The sequence below is a fragment of the Rana temporaria genome, chromosome 2, assembly GCF_905171775.1.
Source record: "Rana temporaria chromosome 2, aRanTem1.1, whole genome shotgun sequence".
Classification (NCBI taxonomy): Eukaryota; Metazoa; Chordata; class Amphibia; order Anura; family Ranidae; genus Rana; species Rana temporaria.
The window spans coordinates 351903-373946 of record NC_053490.1 but is presented as its reverse complement, the minus strand read 5'-3'; the positions used below and the strand labels follow the sequence as shown (position 1 = coordinate 373946).

The following is a 22044-nucleotide window of genomic DNA, read 5'->3' as shown; positions in this document are numbered from 1 at the left end:
GTAAGGCGCCCTGTGATTGGTAGAAGAGGACCATGTGACCTTCGCGGACCCAATCTGAGGGGGAGCCGCCATGTTGGTACACCCGAAATAGTTCCGATCCCCCGTCCTATCGGTAAAGTCGGGACCAGCAGATCCTCCTCCGGAGTCCCATAGAAGGGTCATTGCTGACAGACCGCCGTGTTATAATAAACTTCCAGTGTCCTGGCGGTGACCTAACGTCACTTCCGTTACCCATTCTGACGGGTCACCTAATCTGACGTAACACCGCCACGAGTCTTGCTGAGCTGACAGATGACGAAACGTCACTTCCGTTCGCTGGTCTGACAGAACACCGCCATGTTGGTACACCTCGGTCTCTGCCGAGCGGCCGCCATGTTGGTACACCCGGGTCCCGCTTCGTCTTCTCGGTAGTCTTCCGCTCCGCCCCCCGGTGTTCGGTCCTCCCCTCCCCCTCTCTCGGTTCCTCCCATCTTCCTGATTTGTGAGGGGTTGGTGAAGTTGGGGGAGGAGCCGGGCGCGGGTAGTTCCGGGTGTAGAAAGATGGCGGCGGTGTGAGATCTCGGACTGGCTGTGTAGAGAGACGGGGAGAGCCCCCGGGGAGTGAAACATGTAAGTGTGTGTGTGAGGGGGGATTGTGGGGGATGGGAGAAGATCACCATGACTACCGGACATCCCATCGTTTATTTTATACCTTGTTCTTCATTCAGCAAATTATTGTAGGCGGAGACTACAGTTTAATTAGGGGCGGGGCATTCATAGGCAATGGGCGTGGTTACATAGGAATATCATTACCCAGAGAAGGAGGAGGGGTTCTACATTACTCCGCCCACTGAAATCTGACCCATCTGTAGCCCCGCCCAACCGGAGACTGCGTCCAATCACGCGCCTCCCCCAATCACGCGCCTCCTCCAATCACGCGCCTCCCCCAATCACACGCCTCCTCCAATCACGCGCCTCCCCCAATCACGCGCCTCCTCCAATCACGCGCCTCCCCCAATCACACGCCTCCCCCAATCACACCTCTCCTCCAATCACGCGCCTCCTCCAATCACACGTCTCCTCCAATCACACCTCTCCTCCAATCACACCTCTCCTCCAATCACACCTCTCCTCCAATCACACGCCTCCTCCAATCACACCTCTCCTCCAATCACACGCCTCCTCCAATCACACGCCTCCTCCAATCACACCTCTCCTCCAATCACACGTCTCCTCCAATCACACGTCTCCTCCAATCACACCTCTCCTCCAATCACACGCCTCCTCCAATCAGACGCCTCCTCCAATCACACGCCTCCCCCAATCACACCTCTCCTCCAATCACACCTCTCCTCCAATCACACGCCTCCTCCAATCACACCTCTCCTCCAATCACACGCCTCCTCCAATCACACGTCTCCTCCAATCACACCTCTCCTCCAATCACACCTCTCCTCCAATCACACGTCTCCTCCAATCACACCTCTCCTCCAATCACACGCCTCCTCCAATCACACCTCTCCTCCAATCACACGCCTCCTCCAATCACACGTCTCCTCCAATCACACCTCTCCTCCAATCACACCTCTCCTCCAATCACACGTCTCCTCCAATCACACCTCTCCTCCAATCACACGCCTCCTCCAATCACACGTCTCCTCCAATCACACCTCTCCTCCAATCACACCTCTCCTCCAATCACACCTCTCCTCCAATCACACGCCTCCTCCAATCACACCTCTCCTCCAATCACACCTCTCCTCCAATCACACCTCTCCTCCAATCACACCTCTCCTCCAATCACACGCCTCCTCCAATCACACCTCTCCTCCAATCACACCTCTCCTCCAATCACACCTCTCCTCCAATCACACGCCTCCTCCAATCACACCTCTCCTCCAATCACACCTCTCCTCCAATCACACCTCTCCTCCAATCACACCTCTCCTCCAATCACACGCTCCTCCAATCACACGCCTCCTCCAATCACACCTCTCCTCCAATCACACGCCTCCTCCAATCACACCTCTCCTCCAATCACACCTCTCCTCCAATCACACGCCTCCTCCAATCACACCTCTCCTCCAATCACACGTCTCCTCCAATCACACCTCTCCTCCAATCACGCGCCTCCCCCAATCACGCGCCTCCCCCAATCACGCGCCTCCCCCAATCACACGTCTCCTCCAATCACGCGCCTCCCCCAATCACGCGCCTCCTCCAATCACGCGCCTCCCCCAATCACAGCGCCTCCTCCAATCACGCGCCTCCCCCAATCACGCGCCTCCCCCAATCACACGTCTCCTCCAATCACACGCCTCCCCCAATCACGCGCCTCCCCCAATCACGAGCCTCCCCCAATCACACGTCTCCTCCAATCACACGCCTCCCCCAATCACGCGCCTCCCCCAATCACACGCCTCCCCAATCACACGTCTCCTCCAATCACACGCCTCCTCCAATCACGCGCCTCCCCCAATCACGCGCCTCCCCCAATCACGCGCCTCCCCCAATCACGCGCCTCCTCCAATCACGCGCCTCCCCCAATCACGCGCCTCCCCCAATCACGCGCCTCCTCCAATGACGCGCCTCCCCCAATGACGCGCCTCCTCCAATCACACGTCTCCCCCAATCACACGCCTCCTCCAATCACACGCCTCCTCCAATCACACTCTCCTCCAATCACACCTCTCCTCCAATCACACCTCTCCTCCAATCACACCTCTCCTCCAATCACACCTCTCCTCCAATCACACCTCTCCTCCAATCACACCTCTCCTCCAATCACACGCCTCCTCCAATCACACGCCTCCTCCAATCACACCTCTCCTCCAATCACACCTCTCCTCCAATCACACGCTCCTCCAATCACACCTCTCCTCCAATCACACCTCTCCTCCAATCACACCTCTCCTCCAATCACACGCCTCCTCCAATCACACCTCTCCTCCAATCACACCTCTCCTCCAATCACACCTCTCCTCCAATCACACCTCTCCTCCAATCACACCTCTCCTCCAATCACACCTCTCCTCCAATCACACCTCTCCTCCAATCACACGTCTCCTCCAATCACACCTCTCCTCCAATCACACCTCTCCTCCAATCACACCTCTCCTCCAATCACACCTCTCCTCCAATCACACCTCTCCTCCAATCACACCTCTCCTCCAATCACACCTCTCCTCCAATCACACCTCTCCTCCAATCACACGCCTCCTCCAATCACACCTCTCCTCCAATCACACGCCTCCTCCAATCACACGTCTCCTCCAATCACACCTCTCCTCCAATCACACCTCTCCTCCAATCACACCTCTCCTCCAATCACACCTCTCCTCCAATCACACGCCTCCTCCAATCACACCTCTCCTCCAATCACACGCCTCCTCCAATCACACGTCTCCTCCAATCACACCTCTCCTCCAATCACACCTCTCCTCCAATCACACCTCTCCTCCAATCACACCTCTCCTCCAATCACACGCCTCCCCCAATCACACCTCTCCTCCAATCACACCTCTCCTCCAATCACACCTCTCCTCCAATCACACCTCTCCTCCAATCACGCGCCTCCCCCAATCACGCGCCTCCCCCAATCACGCGCCTCCCCCAATCACGCGCCTCCTCCAATCACAGGTGTTGTGTCGGTAAGTCCCGGGAATGTGACGATTTTCCCAATCCCATATGATTGTATTACCTCCCTTCACTTCGCTGAATTTACCAAGTCGATCGATCAAGCTGGATTCACTTCTGATTATCCCCAGCAGATGGGGGGAAAACGAAGCAGAGAGGAGGACCATGGGACATGTAGTCCCAAGGACTGGCGGCCTAAGACAGGAAACTGCAGCCCCCAGCATGCCCAGCGGATGGGGAGGGAGAATAGAGACTGGGAAAGCTTTTGAGGCGGTGTCCCCGGGACACCAGAGGTGAGAGGACTGTTCTGAGGGGTCTCCATCAGAGAAAGAGTACGGGGGGGCGTGACCTCTGACTAGAGAACGGGGGCGTGACCTCCGACTAGAGAACGGGGACGTGACCCCCGACTAGAGAACGGGGACGTGACCTCCGACTAGAGAACGGGGACGTGACCTCCGACTAGAGAACGGGGACGTGACCTCCGACTAGAGAACGGGGACGTGACCCCCGACTAGAGAACGGGGACGTGACCTCCGACTAGAGAACGGGGACGTGACCTCCGACTAGAGAACGGGGACGTGACCCCCGACTAGAGAACGGGGACGTGACCTCCGACTAGAGAACGGGGACGTGACCCCCGACTAGAGAACGGGGACGTGACCTCCGACTAGAGAACGGGGACGTGACCTCCGACTAGAGAACGGGGACGTGACCTCCGACTAGAGAACGGGGACGTGACCTCGGACTAGAGAACGGGGACGTGACCTCGGACTAGAGAACGGGGACGTGACCTCCGACTAGAGAACGGGGACGTGACCTCCGACTAGAGAACGGGGACGTGACCCCCGACTAGAGAACGGGGACGTGACCTCCGACTAGAGAACGGGGACGTGACCTCCGACTAGAGAACGGGGACGTGACCTCCGACTAGAGAACGGGGACGTGACCTCGGACTAGAGAACGGGGACGTGACCTCGGACTAGAGAACGGGGACGTGACCTCCGACTAGAGAACGGGGACGTGACCTCCGACTAGAGAACGGGGACGTGACCCCCGACTAGAGAACGGGGACGTGACCTCCGACTAGAGAACGGGGACGTGACCTCCGACTAGAGAACGGGGACGTGACCTCCGACTAGAGAACGGGGACGTGACCTCCGACTAGAGAACGGGGACGTGACCTCCGACTAGAGAACGGGGACGTGACCTCCGACTAGAGAACGGGGACGTGACCCCCGACTAGAGAACGGGGACGTGACCTCCGACTAGAGAACGGGGACGTGACCCCCGACTAGAGAACGGGGACGTGACCTCCGACTAGAGAACGGGGGCGTGACCTCGGACTAGAGAACGGGGACGTGACCTCGGACTAGAGAACGGGGACGTGACCTCCGACTAGAGAACGGGGACGTGACCTCCGACTAGAGAACGGGGACGTGACCTCCGACTAGAGAACGGGGACGTGACCCCCGACTAGAGAACGGGGACGTGACCCCCGACTAGAGAACGGGGACGTGACCCCCGACTTGAGAACGGGGACGTGACCCGCGACTAGAGAACGGGGACGTGACCTCCGACTAGAGAACGGGGACGTGACCTCCGACTAGAGAACGGGGACGTGACCTCCGACTAGAGAACGGGGACGTGACCTCCGACTAGAGAACGGGGACGTGACCTCCGACTAGAGAACGGGGACGTGACCTCCGACTAGAGAACGGGGACGTGACCTCCGACTAGAGAACGGGGGCGTGACCTCCGACTAGAGAACGGGGACGTGACCTCCGACTAGAGAACGGGGACGTGACCCCCGACTAGAGAACGGGGGCGTGACCTCGGACTAGAGAACGGGGACGTGACCTCGGACTAGAGAACGGGGACGTGACCTCGGACTAGAGAACGGGGACGTGACCTCCGACTAGAGAACGGGGACGTGACCTCCGACTAGAGAACGGGGACGTGACCCCCGACTAGAGAACGGGGACGTGACCTCCGACTAGAGAACGGGGACGTGACCCCCGACTAGAGAACGGGGACGTGACCCCCGACTTGAGAACGGGGACGTGACCCCGGACTAGAGAACGGGGACGTGACCTCGGACTAGAGAACGGGGACGTGACCTCGGACTAGAGAACGGGGACGTGACCCCCGACTAGAGAACGGGGACGTGACCTCCGACTAGAGAACGGGGACGTGACCTCCGACTAGAGAACGGGGACGTGACCCCCGACTAGAGAACGGGGACGTGACCCCCGACTAGAGAACGGGGACGTGACCCCCGACTAGAGAACGGGGACGTGACCTCCGACTAGAGAACGGGGACGTGACCTCCGACTAGAGACCGGGGACGTGACCCCCGACTAGAGAACAGGGACGTGACCTCCGACTAGAGAACAGGGACGTGACCTCCGACTAGAGAACGGGGACGTGACCTCCGACTAGAGAACGGGGACGTGACCTCCGACTAGAGAACGGGGACGTGACCTCCGACTAGAGAACGGGGACGTGACCCCCGACTAGAGAACGGGGACGTGACCTCCGACTAGAGAACGGGGACGTGACCTCCGACTAGAGAACGGGGACGTGACCCCCGACTAGAGAACGGGGACGTGACCCCCGACTAGAGAACGGGGACGTGACCTCCGACTAGAGAACGGGGACGTGACCTCCGACTAGAGAACGGGGACATGACCTCCGACTAGAGAACGGGGGCGTGACCTCCGACTAGAGAACGGGGACGTGACCCCCGACTAGAGAACGGGGACGTGACCTCCGACTAGAGAACGGGGACGTGACCCCCGACTAGAGAACGGGGACGTGAGCTCCGACTAGAGAACGGGGGGACGTGACCCCCGACTAGAGAACGGGGACGTGATTTCCGACTAGAGAACGGGGACGTGACCTCCGACTAGAGAACCGGGACGTGACCTGCGACTAGAGAACGGGGACGTGACCTCCGACTAGAGAACCGGGACGTGACCCCCGACTAGAGAACGGGGACGTGACCTCCGACTAGAGAACGGGGACGTGACCCCCGACTAGAGAACGGGGACGTGACCTCCGACTAGAGAACGGGGACGTGACCTCCGACTAGAGAACGGGGACGTGACCCGCGACTAGAGAACGGCGACGTGACCCGCGACTAGAGAACGGGGACGTGACCTCCGACTAGAGAACGGGGACGTGACCCCCGACTAGAGAACGGGGGCGTGACCTCCGACTAGAGAACGGGGACGTGACCTCCGACTAGAGAACGGGGACGTGACCCCCGACTAGAGAACGGGGACGTGACCTCCGACTAGAGAACGGGGACGTGACCCCCGACTAGAGAACGGGGACGTGACCTCCGACTAGAGAACGGGGACGTGACCTCCGACTAGAGAACGGGGACGTGACCCCCGACTAGAGAACGGGGACGTGACCCCCGACTAGAGAACGGCGATGTGACCTCCGACTAGAGAACGGGGACGTGACCCCCGACTAGAGAACGGGGACGTGACCTCCGACTAGAGAACGGGGACGTGACCTCCGACTAGAGAACGGGGACGTGACCTCCGACTAGAGAACGGGGACGTGACCCCCGACTAGAGAACGGGGACGTGACCTCCGACTAGAGAACGGGGACGTGACCCCCGACTAGAGAACGGGGACGTGACCCCCGACTAGAGAACGGGGACGTGACCTCCGACTAGAGAACGGGGACGTGACCTCCGACTAGAGAACGGGGACGTGACCTCCGACTAGAGAACGAGGACGTGACCCGACTAGAGAACGGGGACGTGACCTCCGACTAGAGAACGGGGACGTGACCCGCGACTAGAGAACGGGGACGTGACCCGCGACTAGAGAACGGGGACGTGACCCCCGACTAGAGAACGGGGACGTGACCCCCGACTAGAGAACAGGGACGTGACCCCCGACTAGAGAACGGGGACGTGACCTCCGACTAGAGAACGGGGACGTGACCCCCGACTAGAGAACGGGGACGTGACCCCCGACTAGAGAACGGGGACGTGACCTCCGACTAGAGAACGGGGACGTGACCTCCGACTAGAGAACGGGGACGTGACCCCCGACTAGAGAACGGGGACGTGACCCCCGACTAGAGAACGGGGACGTGACCCCCGACTAGCAGGAGGAAAGTTCATAACGAATCTTTGAAAGTATTATTTTAGTAAAGGGGTAGTTGATAGTCGGAATAGACTTCCAGCAGAGGTGGTGAGTTAGTCAGCAGGAAGTGGGACACACATCTATCTGAACTCGTATATTAATAATAAATAATTCTGAGGACTGGATGGGCCGCTTGGTCTTCCTTCTGCTGTCACTCTTCAGGGTTTCTGTGGCCCTTCCCTCTCCAGCCATGTCGTCTGACCAGTTTGGCTCCTCTCTCCCCTCCGGGTTGTCATGTCTTCTGGGTAACAATAGAGCTGCTACACCCAGGTTGGTCCAGTCGTTGGTAAGAGGGGCCTCACCCAGGTTGGTAGGAGGGGGCTCACCCAGGTTGGTCCTGTCATTGGTAGAAGGGGCCTCACCCGGGTTGGTCCAGTCGTTGGTAGGAGGGGCCTCACCCAGGTTAGTAGGAGGGGCCTCATCCTGTACCTGACTCCGGGGATCATAGAGTACAATGGTGGCCATTGTGTCCTCACTGATCTCCACACATCTCTTCTGGCTTCTTCTACATGTATGGTGAGATCTGATGTCTTTTTCCAATGTTCACCTTGTGAGTGGAGGGAAGATGGCGGTACCTGATGGGCCGGACTTTGTATCTAATTATTGTTTTTCTTGTTGCAGGTCCAGGATGCCGCATCTTCCGCTGACGATGCCCCCGGAGCGCCCCAGCGGGCCCCTCTTCACTCTGAGGTTCACCACGTTTGCCGTGGGCACCGTCTGCCTTCCGCTCCTCGGCTTCCTGTTCTGCGTTGTCTGGTCGATCCTGTTCAACTTCACCGAGACCACAGCGACGCACTGCGGGGTGAGAGCGTACCCCGGAGTGAGGGTTGGGGGCAATATCGGGGTCACTAAGTTGGATGGATGTTACTTGAGAAACTCACTCTAAGGTCATAGGTCACATCTAAATAAACTTTATGTTATGGGTGGAGGTCACAGACCACAAGATGACCACCATTAGCACCATCACTACCACCATTACCTTGATATCGGCTTCTCCCGTTCCCTCGATATCGGCTTCTCCCGTTCCCTCGATATCGGCTTCTGGCGTTCCCTCGATATCGGCTTCTCCCGTTCCCTCGATATCGGCTTCTCCCGTTTCCTTGATATCGGCTTCTCCCGTTCCTTTGATATCGGCTTCTCCCGTTCCCTCGATATCGGCTTCTCCCATTTCCTTGATATCGGCTTCTCCCATTTCCTTCATATCGGCTTCTCCCGTTTCCTCGATATCGGCTTCTCACGTTTCCTTGATATCGGCTTCTCCCGTTCCCTCGATATCGGCTTCTTCCGTTTCCTCGATATCGGCTTCTCACGTTTCCTTGATATCGGCTTCTCCCGTTCCCTCGATATCGGCTTCTCCCGTTCCCTCGATATCGGCTTCTTCCGTTTCCTCGATATCGGCTTCTCCCGTTCCCTCGATATCGGCTTCTCACGTTTCCTTGATATCGGCTTCTCCCGTTCCCTCGATATCGGCTTCTCCTGTTCCCTCGATATCGGCTTCTTCCGTTTCCTCGATATCGGCTTCTCCCGTTCCCTCGATATCGGCTTCTTCCGTTTCCTCGATATCGGCTTCTCCCGTTCCCTCGATATCGGCTTCTCCCGTTCCCTTGATATCGGCTTCTCCCGTTTCCTTCATATCGGCTTCACATTCCCTCGATATCGGCTTCTCCCGTTCCCTCGATATCGGCTTCTCCCATTTCCTTGATATCGGCTTCTCCCATTTCCTTCATATCGGCTTCTCCCGTTCCCTCGATATCGGCTTCTCACGTTTCCTTGATATCGGCTTCTCCCGTTTCCTCGATATCGGCTTCTCCCGTTTCCTCGATATCGGCTTCTCCCGTTCCCTCGATATCGGCTTCTCCCGTTCCCTTGATATCGGCTTCTCTCGTTTCCTCGATATCGGCTTCTCCCGTTCCCTCGATATCGGCTTCTCCCGTTCCCTTGATATCAGTTTCTCCCGTTTCCTTGATATCGGCTTCTCCCGTTCCCTCGATATCGGCTTCTCCCGTTTCCTTCATATCGGCTTCACATTCCCTCGATATCGGCTTCTCCCGTTCCCTCGATATCGGCTTCTCCCGTTCCCTTGATATCGGCTTCTCCCGTTCCCTTGATATCGGTATCTCCCGTTCCCTTGATATCAGTTTCTCCCGTTTCCTTGATATCGGCTTCTTCCGTTTCCTTGATATCGGCTTCTCACGTTCCCTCGATATCGGCTTCTCACGTTCCCTCGATATCGGCTTCTCCCGTTCCCTCGATATCGGCTTCTCCCGTTCCCTCGATATCGGCTTCTCACGTTCCCTCGATATCGGCTTTTCACGTTCCCTCGATATCGGCTTCTCACGTTCCCTCGATATCGGCTTCTCCCGCACCCTCGATATCGTCTTCTCCCGTTGCCTCGATATCGGCTTCTCCCGTTTCCTCGATATCGGCTTCTCCCGTTTCCTCGATATCGGCTTCTCCCGTTCCCTCGATATCGGCTTCTTCCGTTTCCTTGATATCGGCTTCTCCCGTTTCCTTGATATCGGCTTCTCCCGTTTCCTCGATATCGGCTTCTCCCGTTTCCTCGATATCGGCTTCTCCCGTTCCCTCGTAGTCGGCTTCTCCCGTTTCCTCGATATCGGCTTCTCCCGTTCCCTCGATATCGGCTTCTCGCGTTCCCTCGATATCGGCTTCTCGCGTTCCCTCGATATCGGCTTCTCCCGTTCCCTCGATATCGGCTTCTCCCGTTCCCTCGATATCGGCTTCTCCCGTTCCCTCGATATCGGCTTCTCCCGTTCCCTCGATATCGGCTTCTCCCGTTCCCTCGATATCGGCTTCTCCCGTTCCCTCGATATCGGCTTCTCCCGTTCCCTCGATATCGGCTTCTCACGTTCCCTCGATATCGGCTTCTCCCGTTTCCTCGATATAGGCTTCTCCCGTTTCCTCGATATAGGCTTCTCCCGTTTCCTCGATATCGGCTTCTCCCGTTTCCTCGATATCGGCTTCTCCCGTTTCCTCGATATCGGCTTCTCCCGTTTCCTCGATATCGGCTTCTCCCGTTTCCTCGATATCGGCTTCTCCCATTCCCTCGATATCGGCTTCTCCCGTTCCCTCGTAGTCGGCTTCTCCCGTTTCCTCGATATCGGCTTCTCCCGTTCCCTCGTAGTCGGCTTCTCCCGTTCCCGCGATATCGGCTTCTCCCGTTCCCTCGATATCGGCTTATCCCGTTTCCTCGATATCGGCTTCTCCCGTTTCCTCGATATCGGCTTCTCACGTTCCCTCGATATCGGCTTCTCACGTTCCCTCGATATCGGCTTCTCCCGTTTCCTCGATATCGGCTTCTCCCGTTTCCTCGATATCGGCTTCTCCCGTTTCCTCGATATCGGCTTCTCCCGTTTCCTCGATATCGGCTTCTCCCGTTCCCTCGATATCGGCTTCTCCCGTTCCCTCGTAGTCGGCTTCTCCCGTTTCCTCGATATCGGCTTCTCCCGTTCCCTCGATATCGGCTTCTCCCGTTCCCTCGTAGTCGGCTTCTCCCGTTTCCTCGATATCGGCTTCTCCCGTTTCCTCGATATCGGCTTCTTCCGTTTCCTTGATATCGGCTTCTCGCGTTCCCTCGATATCGGCTTCTCCCGTTCCCTCGATATCGGCTTCTCCCGTTCCCTTGATATCAGTTTCTCCCGTTTCCTTGATATCGGCTTCTCCCGTTCCCTCGATATCGGCTTCTCCCGTTTCCTTCATATCGGCTTCACATTCCCTCGATATCGGCTTCTCCCGTTCCCTCGATATCGGCTTCTCCCGTTCCCTTGATATCGGCTTCTCCCGTTCCCTTGATATCGGTATCTCCCGTTCCCTTGATATCAGTTTCTCCCGTTTCCTTGATATCGGCTTCTTCCGTTTCCTTGATATCGGCTTCTCACGTTCCCTCGATATCGGCTTCTCACGTTCCCTCGATATCGGCTTCTCCCGTTCCCTCGATATCGGCTTCTCCCGTTCCCTCGATATCGGCTTCTCACGTTCCCTCGATATCGGCTTTTCACGTTCCCTCGATATCGGCTTCTCACGTTCCCTCGATATCGGCTTCTCCCGCACCCTCGATATCGTCTTCTCCCGTTGCCTCGATATCGGCTTCTCCCGTTTCCTCGATATCGGCTTCTCCCGTTTCCTCGATATCGGCTTCTCCCGTTCCCTCGATATCGGCTTCTTCCGTTTCCTTGATATCGGCTTCTCCCGTTTCCTTGATATCGGCTTCTCCCGTTTCCTCGATATCGGCTTCTCCCGTTTCCTCGATATCGGCTTCTCCCGTTCCCTCGTAGTCGGCTTCTCCCGTTTCCTCGATATCGGCTTCTCCCGTTCCCTCGATATCGGCTTCTCGCGTTCCCTCGATATCGGCTTCTCGCGTTCCCTCGATATCGGCTTCTCCCGTTCCCTCGATATCGGCTTCTCCCGTTCCCTCGATATCGGCTTCTCCCGTTCCCTCGATATCGGCTTCTCCCGTTCCCTCGATATCGGCTTCTCCCGTTCCCTCGATATCGGCTTCTCCCGTTCCCTCGATATCGGCTTCTCCCGTTCCCTCGATATCGGCTTCTCACGTTCCCTCGATATCGGCTTCTCCCGTTTCCTCGATATAGGCTTCTCCCGTTTCCTCGATATAGGCTTCTCCCGTTTCCTCGATATCGGCTTCTCCCGTTTCCTCGATATCGGCTTCTCCCGTTTCCTCGATATCGGCTTCTCCCGTTTCCTCGATATCGGCTTCTCCCGTTTCCTCGATATCGGCTTCTCCCATTCCCTCGATATCGGCTTCTCCCGTTCCCTCGTAGTCGGCTTCTCCCGTTTCCTCGATATCGGCTTCTCCCGTTCCCTCGTAGTCGGCTTCTCCCGTTCCCGCGATATCGGCTTCTCCCGTTCCCTCGATATCGGCTTATCCCGTTTCCTCGATATCGGCTTCTCCCGTTTCCTCGATATCGGCTTCTCACGTTCCCTCGATATCGGCTTCTCACGTTCCCTCGATATCGGCTTCTCCCGTTTCCTCGATATCGGCTTCTCCCGTTTCCTCGATATCGGCTTCTCCCGTTTCCTCGATATCGGCTTCTCCCGTTTCCTCGATATCGGCTTCTCCCGTTTCCTCGATATCGGCTTCTCCCGTTCCCTCGATATCGGCTTCTCCCGTTCCCTCGTAGTCGGCTTCTCCCGTTTCCTCGATATCGGCTTCTCCCGTTCCCTCGATATCGGCTTCTCCCGTTCCCTCGTAGTCGGCTTCTCCCGTTTCCTCGATATCGGCTTCTCCCGTTTCCTCGATATCGGCTTCTTCCGTTTCCTTGATATCGGCTTCTCGCGTTCCCTCGATATCGGCTTCTCCCGTTCCCTCGATATCGGCTTCTCCCGTTCCCTCGATATTGGCTCCTCCCGTTCCCTCGATATCGGCTTCTCCCGTTTCCTTGATATCGGCTTCTCCCGTTCCCTCGATATCGGCTTCTCCCGTTCCCTCGATATCGGTTTCTCCCGTTCCCTCGATATCGGCTTCTTCCGTTTCCTCGATATCGGTTTCTCCCGTTCCCTCGATATCGGTTTCTCCCGTTCCCTCGATATCGGCTTCTTCCGTTTCCTCGATATCGGCTTCTCCCGTTTCCTCGATATCGGCTTCTCCCGTTTCCTCGATATCGGCTTCTCCCGTTCCCTCGATATCGGCTTCTCCCGTTTCCTCGATATCGGCTTCTCCCGTTCCCTCGTAGTCGGCTTCTCCCGTTTCCTCGATATCGGCTTCTCCCGTTTCCTCGATATCGGCTTCTCCCGTTTCCTCGATATCGGCTTCTCCCGTTTCCTCGATATCGGCTTCTCCCGTTTCCTCGATATCGGCTTCTCCCGTTTCCTCGATATCGGCTTCTCCCGTTCCCTCGATATCGGCTTCTCCCGTTCCCTCGTAGTCGGCTTCTCCCGTTTCCTCGATATCGGCTTCTCCCGTTCCCTCGATATCGGCTTCTCCCGTTTCCTCGATATCGGCTTCTCCCGTTTCCTCGATATCGGCTTCTCACGTTCCCTCGATATCGGCTTCTCCCGTTTCCTCGATATCGGCTTCTCCCGTTTCCTCGATATAGGCTTCTCCCGTTTCCTCGATATCGGCTTCTCCCGTTTCCTCGATATCGGCTTCTCCCGTTTCCTCGATATCGGCTTCTCCCGTTTCCTCGATATCGGCTTCTCCCGTTCCCTCGATATCATCTTCTCCCGTTCCCTCGTAGTCGGCTTCTCCCGTTTCCTCGATATCGGCTTCTCCCGTTCCCTCGATATCGGCTTCTCCCGTTTCCTCGATATCGGCTTCTTCCGTTTCCTTGATATCGGCTTCTCGCGTTCCCTCGATATCGGCTTCTCCCGTTCCCTCGATATCGGCTTCTCCCGTTCCCTCGATATCGGCTTCTCGCGTTCCCTCTATATCGGCTTCTCGCGTTTCCTCGATATCGGCTTCTCACCTTCCCTCGATATCGGCTTCTCCCGTTCCCTCGATATCGGCTTCTCACGTTCCCTCGATATCGGCTTCTCCCGTTCCCTTAATATCGGCTTCTCCCGTTCCCTCGATATCGGATTCTCCCGTTCCCTTAATATCGGCTTCTCCCGTTCCCTTAATATCGGCTTCTCCCGTTCCCTTGATATCGGCTTCTCCCCTTCCCTCGATATCGGCTTCTCACGTTCCCTCGATATCGGCTTCTCCCGTTCCCTCGATATCGGCTTCTCCCGTTTCCTCGATATCGGCTTCTCCCGTTCCCTCGATATCGGCTTCTTCCGTTTCCTCGATATCGGCTTCTCCCGTTCCCTCGTAGTCGGCTTCTCCCGTTACCTCGATATCGGCTTCTCCCGTTTCCTCGATATCGGCTTCTCACGTTCCCTCGATATCGGCTTCTCCCGTTTCCTCGATATCGGCTTCTCCCGTTTCCTCGATATCGGCTTCTCCCGTTCCCTCGATATCGGCTTCTCCCGTTCCCTCGTAGTCGGCTTCTCCCGTTTCCTCGATATCGGCTTCTCCCGTTCCCTCGATATCGGCTTCTCCCGTTTCCTCGATATCGGCTTCTTCCGTTTCCTTGATATCGGCTTCTCGCGTTCCCTCGATATCGGCTTCTCGCGTTCCCTCGATATCGGCTTCTCCCGTTCCCTCGATATCGGCTTCTCCCGTTTCCTCGATATCGGCTTCTCGCGTTTCCTCGATATCGGCTTCTCGCGTTTCCTCGATATCGGCTTCTCGCGTTTCCTCGATATCGGCTTCTCACGTTTCCTCGATATCGGCTTCTCACGTTTCCTCGATATCGGCTTCTCCCGTTTCCTCGATATCGGCTTCTCCCGTTTCCTCGATATCGGCTTCTCCCGTTCCCTCGATATCGGCTTCTCCCGTTTCCTCGATATCGGCTTCTCCCGTTCCCTCGTAGTCGGCTTCTCCCGTTTCCTCGATATCGGCTTCTCCCGTTTCCTCGATATCGGCTTCTCCCGTTCCCTCGATATCGGCTTCTCCCGTTTCCTCGATATCGGCTTCTCCCGTTTCCTCGATATCGGCTTCTCCCGTTCCCTCGATATCGGCTTCTCCCGTTCCCTCGTAGTCGGCTTCTCCCGTTCCCTCGATATCGGCTTCTCCCGTTCCCTCGATATCGGCTTCTCCCGTTTCCTCGATATCGGCTTCTCCCGTTTCCTCGATATCGGCTTCTCACGTTCCCTCGATATCGGCTTCTCCCGTTTCCTCGATATCGGCTTCTCCCGTTTCCTCGATATAGGCTTCTCCCGTTTCCTCGATATCGGCTTCTCCCGTTCCCTCGATATCGGCTTCTCCCGTTTCCTCGATATCGGCTTCTCCCGTTTCCTCGATATCGGCTTCTCACGTTTCCTCGATATCGGCTTCTCCCGTTTCCTCGATATCGGCTTCTCCCGTTTCCTCGATATCGGCTTCTCCCGTTTCCTCGATATCGGCTTCTCCCGTTCCCTTAATATCGGCTTCTCCCGTTCCCTCGATATCGGCTTCTCCCGTTCCCTTAATATCGGCTTCTCCCATTCCCTTGATATCGGCTTCTCCCGTTCCCTTGATATCGGCTTCTCCCGTTCCCTCGATATCGGCTTCTCCCGTTTCCTCGATATCGCCTTCTCCCGTTCCCTTAATATCGGCTTCTCCCGTTCCCTTGATATCGGCTTCTCCCGTTCCCTTGATATCGGCTTCTCCCGTTCCCTCGATATCGGCTTCTCACGTTCCCTCGATATCGGCTTCTCCCGTTCCCTCGATATCGGCTTCTTGCGTTCCCTCGATATCGGCTTCTCCCGTTTCCTCGATATCGGCTTCTCACGTTCCCTCGATATCGGCTTCTCACGTTCCCTCGATATCGGCTTCTCCTGTTCCCTCGATATCGGCTTCTCCCGTTCCCTCGATATCGGCTTCTCACGTTCCCTCGATATCGGCTTCTCACGTTCCCTCGATATCGGCTTCTCCTGTTCCCTCGATATCGGCTTCTCCCGTTCCCTCGATATCGGCTTCTCCCGTTCCCTCGATATCGCCGTAGGGGGTCTTACTATCTATGGAAACAATGGGGATGAAGATGTGGAGATGTGAACTGACCCCCTTTTTTCTGCTTTACTCTCTCCAGGTTCCCAACTACCTGCCCTCCATAAGTGCAGCGATTGGGGGCGTCACCCCACAGCGGTACGTCTGGAGGTTCTGCATTGGGCTGCACTCGGCACCCCGCCTTCTGGTCGCTGTGGCTTACCGAAACTTTTATGTGGGCACCGGAGTGTCCTCTTTGACCAGCCACCTCAACTTCCTGCTCAACGTGGTGGAGATCCTTTGCCTTCTCCTGCTAACCTACGTATCGTCCAATGAGAACCAAGGTAAGGCTGCCTTCTCTGCCATTCGGATTCCTGCTTTGTGTGCATTCTGGAGGGATGACCCTTGAACTTGGCCCATTATAAGGGGTTCCTACCATCCCGAGGAGTCCCTCTGAAATCCTGGCTGGAATGACGGACCCTTTAGTGCTCCCTGCTGGCTCCTGCACTTCCAGTCATTCTCTCCTCTTCTCTTTTCAGGGATCCATCAGTTGGCGTTTGCACTCTTCATGATCTTTTCTCTCGGTCACATGATCACAACGCTTTGTATATGGAGGAAGAGCAGGAAACTTTCTGTAAGTTCTGAGGTAAGTGTGAGGTCCTCCTGCATCCCACCCCGTTCTCCTGCATCCCACTCTGTTCTCCTGCATCCCACCCCGTTCTCCTCCATCCCACCCCGTTCTCCTCCATCCCACCCCGTTCTCCTCCATCCCACCCCGTTCTCCCGCATCCCACCCCGTTCTCCTTCCATCCCACCCCGTTCTCCTCCATCCCACCCCGTTCTCCCGCATCCCACCCCGTTCTCCTCCATCCCACCCCGTTCTCCCGCATCCCACCCCGTTCTCCTTCCATCCCACCCCGTTCTCCTTCCATCCCACCCCGTTCTCCTGCATCCCACCCCGTTCTCCTTCCATCCCACCCCGTTCTCCTTCCATCCCACCCCGTTCTCCTGCATCCCATCCCGTTCTCCTGCATCTCATCCCATTCTCCTCCATCCCACCCCATTCTCCTCCATCCCACCCCGTTCTCCTTCCATCCCACCCCGTTCTCCTTCCATCCCACCCCGTTCTCCTTCCATCCCACCCCGTTCTCCTGCATCCCACCCCGTTCTCCTTCCATCCCACCCCGTTCTCCTGCATCCAACCCCGTTCTCCTTCCATCCCACCCCGTTCTCCTGCATCCCATCCCGTTCTCCTGCATCTCACCCCATTCTCCTCCATCCCACCCCATTCTCCTCCATCCCACCCCGTTCTCCTTCCATCCCACCCCGTTCTCCTTCCATCCCACCCCGTTCTCCTGCATCCCACCCTGTTCTCCTAATAGAACTCAACTGACACGTCCCATCATCCTTCCTGCCACTAATGCCCGGCGTTATCCACCAATCAATCTCCTCCCGGGTCCTCCCAACCAATAGAATTTCAGAATCTCAAACACACCTGGAGAAGGAAATGATTATCTCCTATAAGACGGGAAACGTAAAGACCCCATCACACTACATCTTCCTTCCCCCCAAATCAGAATTGGTCCATGTGTTATATGACCCGTCCTCTGAGGAACATGTGAAGCCCGTCCTCTGAGGAATATTTAGGGCTCGTCCTCTCGGGGAGTTGTAAGGCCCATCATCTGAGGAACACGTGAGGCCCATGCTCTAAATGATACGGGAGGACCGTCCTTTGAGGGACACGTAAGGCTCGTTCTCTGGGAAATATTTAGGGCCTGTCCTCTGGGGAAAATGTACTGCCTGTCCTATGGGGGACATGTAGGGCTTGTCCTCTGAGGGAGTAGCAAGGCCCATCTTCTGGGGAACATGTAAGGATCTTCCTCTGAGGGACACGTAAGGCTCGTCCTCTGGGGAATACTTATGCTTCATACACACGGCCGGACTTTCCGAGAAAGTCCGGCCATGTGTAGCCTCCATCTGACTTTTTTTTGTCGGAAGTCCGACTGACCTTAGATCTGTTCTCTTTCTGTCTGTCGGACTTCCGACAGGCTCACGGCGGACTTTTACACGGTCAAAAGTCCGACCATGTGTACAAGGCATTAGGGACTGTCCTCTGGGGACACGTAACGCCCATCCTCTGAGTGATACATGAGGCCTGTCCTCGGGGGACACGTAAGGCTCTTCCTCTGAAGGGCATGCAAGGCTTGTCATCTGGGGAATACTTAGGGCTCAGCCTTTGATGAACACGTGAGGCCCATCCTTTGATGAACACGTGAGGCCCATCCTTTGATGAACACGTGAGGCCCATCCTTTGATGAACATGTGAGGCCCATCCTCTGATGAACACGTGAGGCCCATCCTCTGATGAACACGTGAGGCCCATCCTCTGAGTGATATGTGAGGCCCGTGCTCTAAATGATACAGGAGGACTGTCCTTTGAGGGACACGTAAGGCTCGTTCTCTGAAAAATATGTAGGGCCTGTCCTCTGGGGGAGTAGTAAGGTCCGTCTTCTGGGAAACACATAAGGCCTGTCCTCTGAGGGACACGTAAGGACCCATCCTTTGGGGGACACGTGAGACCCGTCCTTTGGGGGACACATCAGACCCTTCCTCTGAGGGACATGTGAGGCCCGTCCTCTGGGAGACGCATAAGACCCATCCTCTGAGGGACATGTGAGGCCCGTCCTCTGGGAGACACATAAGACCCATCCTCTAGATTAGGGGTTCTCAACCACTGGGCCATGGCCCCATGCCAGGTAGTCTCCCCTCTCTCAGGCCTCCAGCAAGCTACAGATCCCCCAACCTCCCACAGTGCTGACCAGCTTCCCACAACCTCCACCCACCACTTACAGGGCCACCAAGTCTGCTGTAGGGACCCCTAACCCCCCACGGTGACCCCCAGCCCCATCCAGAGCCCTCCAGCATTTCGTCCATGTTTTGTATTCCTGTTCTTGTATTTTGTGAGTATAAACGTTTGTTACTGTTGGGACATGGAGGGTTTTGGAGGAATGCCCCAGGGGCCGGTCTCAGGTGGAGACCCCCTTTGGTCTCGGTGACTCTTCCTGTGTCTGTAGACCCCACAGGTGACACTTTCCTCTCTGTGTCTCAGGAGCGGCGGTCCTACACCTACAAGAAACATCTCTTCTTCTTCAACTCTCTGGCGTTCCTGATCTCCATGGTGTTTTATATCCGCCACAACATGTCCTGTGAGGCCGGAGGTAGGTGGGCCGGGGGGACTCGTACATCGGGGGGGCTGATCTATATAAGAGGTCAGAATTGATGATTTGCTGCATCATCGAGTCCATCAGGTTTTTTAACGCTTCCTTTAGTCTCATTTTTGTTTATTTTCCCAAAATGTTGTCAAAAGTGAATTATCTGTATTATTTTATAGAGATTTTACTGCTTTCTACAGATTATCTGCCCCGTTATCCTTCATGTTAGGGTGTCAGAGAGGGGCAGATTAGGTTAATTGTAGGGGTGCGGGGAGGTGTAGATCGAGGGGCAGGGAGGTGTAGATTAGGGGGGAGCGTTGAGGGATGGGAAGGTGTAATTTGGATGGTGCAGGGAGGTGTAGATCAGGGGAAGGGTTGAGAGGCGGGGAGGTGTAGATTAGGGGGATTGATTCAGGGGTGGGGGGGTTTAGATTAGGGGGAGTGTTGAGGGGTGGGGAGGTGTCGTTTGGGGGGTGCAGGGAGCTGTAGATTGGGGGGAGCGTTGAGGGACAGGGAGGTGTAGATTGGGGGGAGCAGGGAGGTGTAGTTTGGGGGGGGGCAGGGAGGTGTAGATTAGGGGGAGGGTTGAGGGGCGGGGAGGTGTAATTTGGGGGAGGGTTGACATGCAGGGAGGTGTAGATGGGAGGGAGTTTTGAGGGGCAGGGAGGTGTAGATTCGGGGGATGGTTGAGGGGCAGGGAGGTGTAGATTTGGGGGGAGTGTTGAGGGGTGCAGGGAGGTGTGGTTTGGGGGGTACAGGGAGGTGTAGATTGGGACGAGTGTTGAGGAGTGCAGGGAGGTGTAGCTTGGGGGGGGGTGTTGAGGGGTGCAGGGAGGTGTGGTTTGGGGGGGGCATTGTTACACCTCTTCTGATGTGTGGTGATTGGCTCCTGATCTTGCGGAACTCACCGTTTTCCCTTCTCCTCCGCAGTGTACACCATCTTTGCCTTCCTGGAGTACCTGGTTGTCTTGTCCAATATGGGTTTCCACATGACGGCCTGGTGGGACTTTGGCAGCAAAGAGCTTGCGATCTGCTCGCCGGAGGAAGGCAAGCGAATCTGAGAGGGGCGCATGGTGCTGGTCAAACATTCCACCCCCCACCGTCACCGGAGGCCTCGCACTCAATCGGGGCCTCTGAATAAACAGCAGAAGCGTCAGGTGCTGGACGTTGGACGTGAAGATCCATGAGAAGGTCCCGCCACCCCCGGGACCCTCCTATCCTCTCGCACGTCGTGTTCAATTTGGCTTTTCTTGCAGTGAGCAGCTCCGGAGCTCCAGAGTGTCTGACGAGGGTCGGGGGTTTGTGATTGGTCTATTCTGAGAACAGCTGTGTGCGGTGGGAGGAGATTTCCGTTTTCCGGTGATTGGACATTTGGAGTTTTTTTTATATATCAAGTTTGAGAAAGAGAAAAAAATAAATGGGTAAATTTCTTGTTGAGGAAATAGAAGATGGAGGACGTCACTGACGCATTTCTCCCCCGGCGCTCTCATCACTTGGTCTCTATTGGGAAGAAACGCGTCAGGTGCAGGACAGGCTCTTCACGGTGACGTAGTCAGGCTTTGTGAGTTTGTACTACTTACAATAAAGCTTGTCAGATATAAAAGAAAAAAAAAACGGTGGAAGTGGCGCCTTGTCTGTACACGACTCGACGCGCTGCGGCTCGCGGTGGCAGCAAAGAGCTTCTTATCTCCCCATTGGAGGAAGACCAGCGAATATTCGGTTATTTGCCGTTTCCGGTGATTGTACATTTGACGTTTTTTAAATATGGTTTGAGAAGGAAAACGGACTACTAGACCCTCGCCTACGCCCGACGCATTTCTCCCCAATCACTGTGACCCGCGGTTTGCTGCTCAGGCTCAAACACTGTGAGGAGTAATGTGGGTGATGCCGCAACCATTGTAGGAGTGGCAGCAAGGGATGGAGCTCCTCCCTGGAAGTGAGAAAAGATCCGGGGGGGCCTCACATCCACGGGGAACTGTGACTAAAGCTTTGGGGAGGGGGGCGGAGCAAAACACATTGGAGGCGTGACTTGGTGGGAGCCACAGGGTGTCACCCCTCCTATTACCGCCATTGGACTAATTTCTTCCCAATACTCATCACTCCGCCCCCTATCGGGAAGAAACGCGTCGGACGTAGGCGATGACTTAACGGTGAGGGGGGGCAGACTGAACCCCCAAGTCCTAATTTCTTGGTGATGAGATAATTATGTAAGAGAAACATTTAAAAATTTCCATGTAAATATTTTATAGAAATATATTTTTTTGAAAATTCATTTTTTTTTTCTTCTACACGATTGTGAGATTTTAAAGGATGATTTGTAACGATGAAAATAAACGTTTCCTGAAATGAAGACGAGTTTCTAGTTTTATATTTTCCACGTTTCTTTGTGATCCGCCATCGAGAGTCGTAATCCTATTTCATTCATTACAAGTTTTCTTTGTATTTACTTCTCATATTATTTATTTATTTTTGTGTATTTTGATTTTCTGATTTGGTGAATATGACGCCAACGTGGAGCTGTTTTGTATATTATGTTTTGGCCCTCCCCCCCCCCCCGTGTACTGCAGA

General features: G+C 55.9%; 1 protein-coding gene across 2 annotated transcripts; it reads left to right on the top strand.

The window, feature by feature from the left end:
• The first annotated feature begins 508 nt into the window (after positions 1-508).
• Positions 509-21784, top strand: PGAP2 (post-GPI attachment to proteins 2). 2 transcript variants are annotated; one of them, XM_040339758.1, is made up of 6 exons: positions 509-609; positions 8404-8584; positions 16368-16608; positions 16804-16910; positions 19374-19482; positions 20407-21784. In XM_040339758.1, coding segments are annotated over exons 1-6 (771 nt in total). In that variant the 5' UTR covers positions 509-607; the 3' UTR covers positions 20538-21784. The 2 variants fall into 2 exon arrangements, with proteins under 2 accessions (XP_040195692.1, XP_040195691.1); XM_040339757.1 differs by lacking the exon at positions 509-609 and adding an exon at positions 8198-8298.
• Positions 21785-22044: the final 260 nt, after the last annotated feature.

Bases quoted from the DNA above. Each gene is read 5' to 3' on its own strand.
- PGAP2 (XM_040339757.1), top strand. From the start codon at position 8,237: ATGGTGGCCATTGTGTCCTCACTGATCTCCACACATCTCTTCTGGCTT. The intron at 16,609-16,803 runs GTAAGGCTGCCT...TTCTCTTTTCAG, and splicing joins ATCGTCCAATGAGAACCAAG to GGATCCATCAGTTGGCGTTT. The intron at 16,911-19,373 runs GTAAGTGTGAGG...TCTGTGTCTCAG, and splicing joins AACTTTCTGTAAGTTCTGAG to GAGCGGCGGTCCTACACCTA.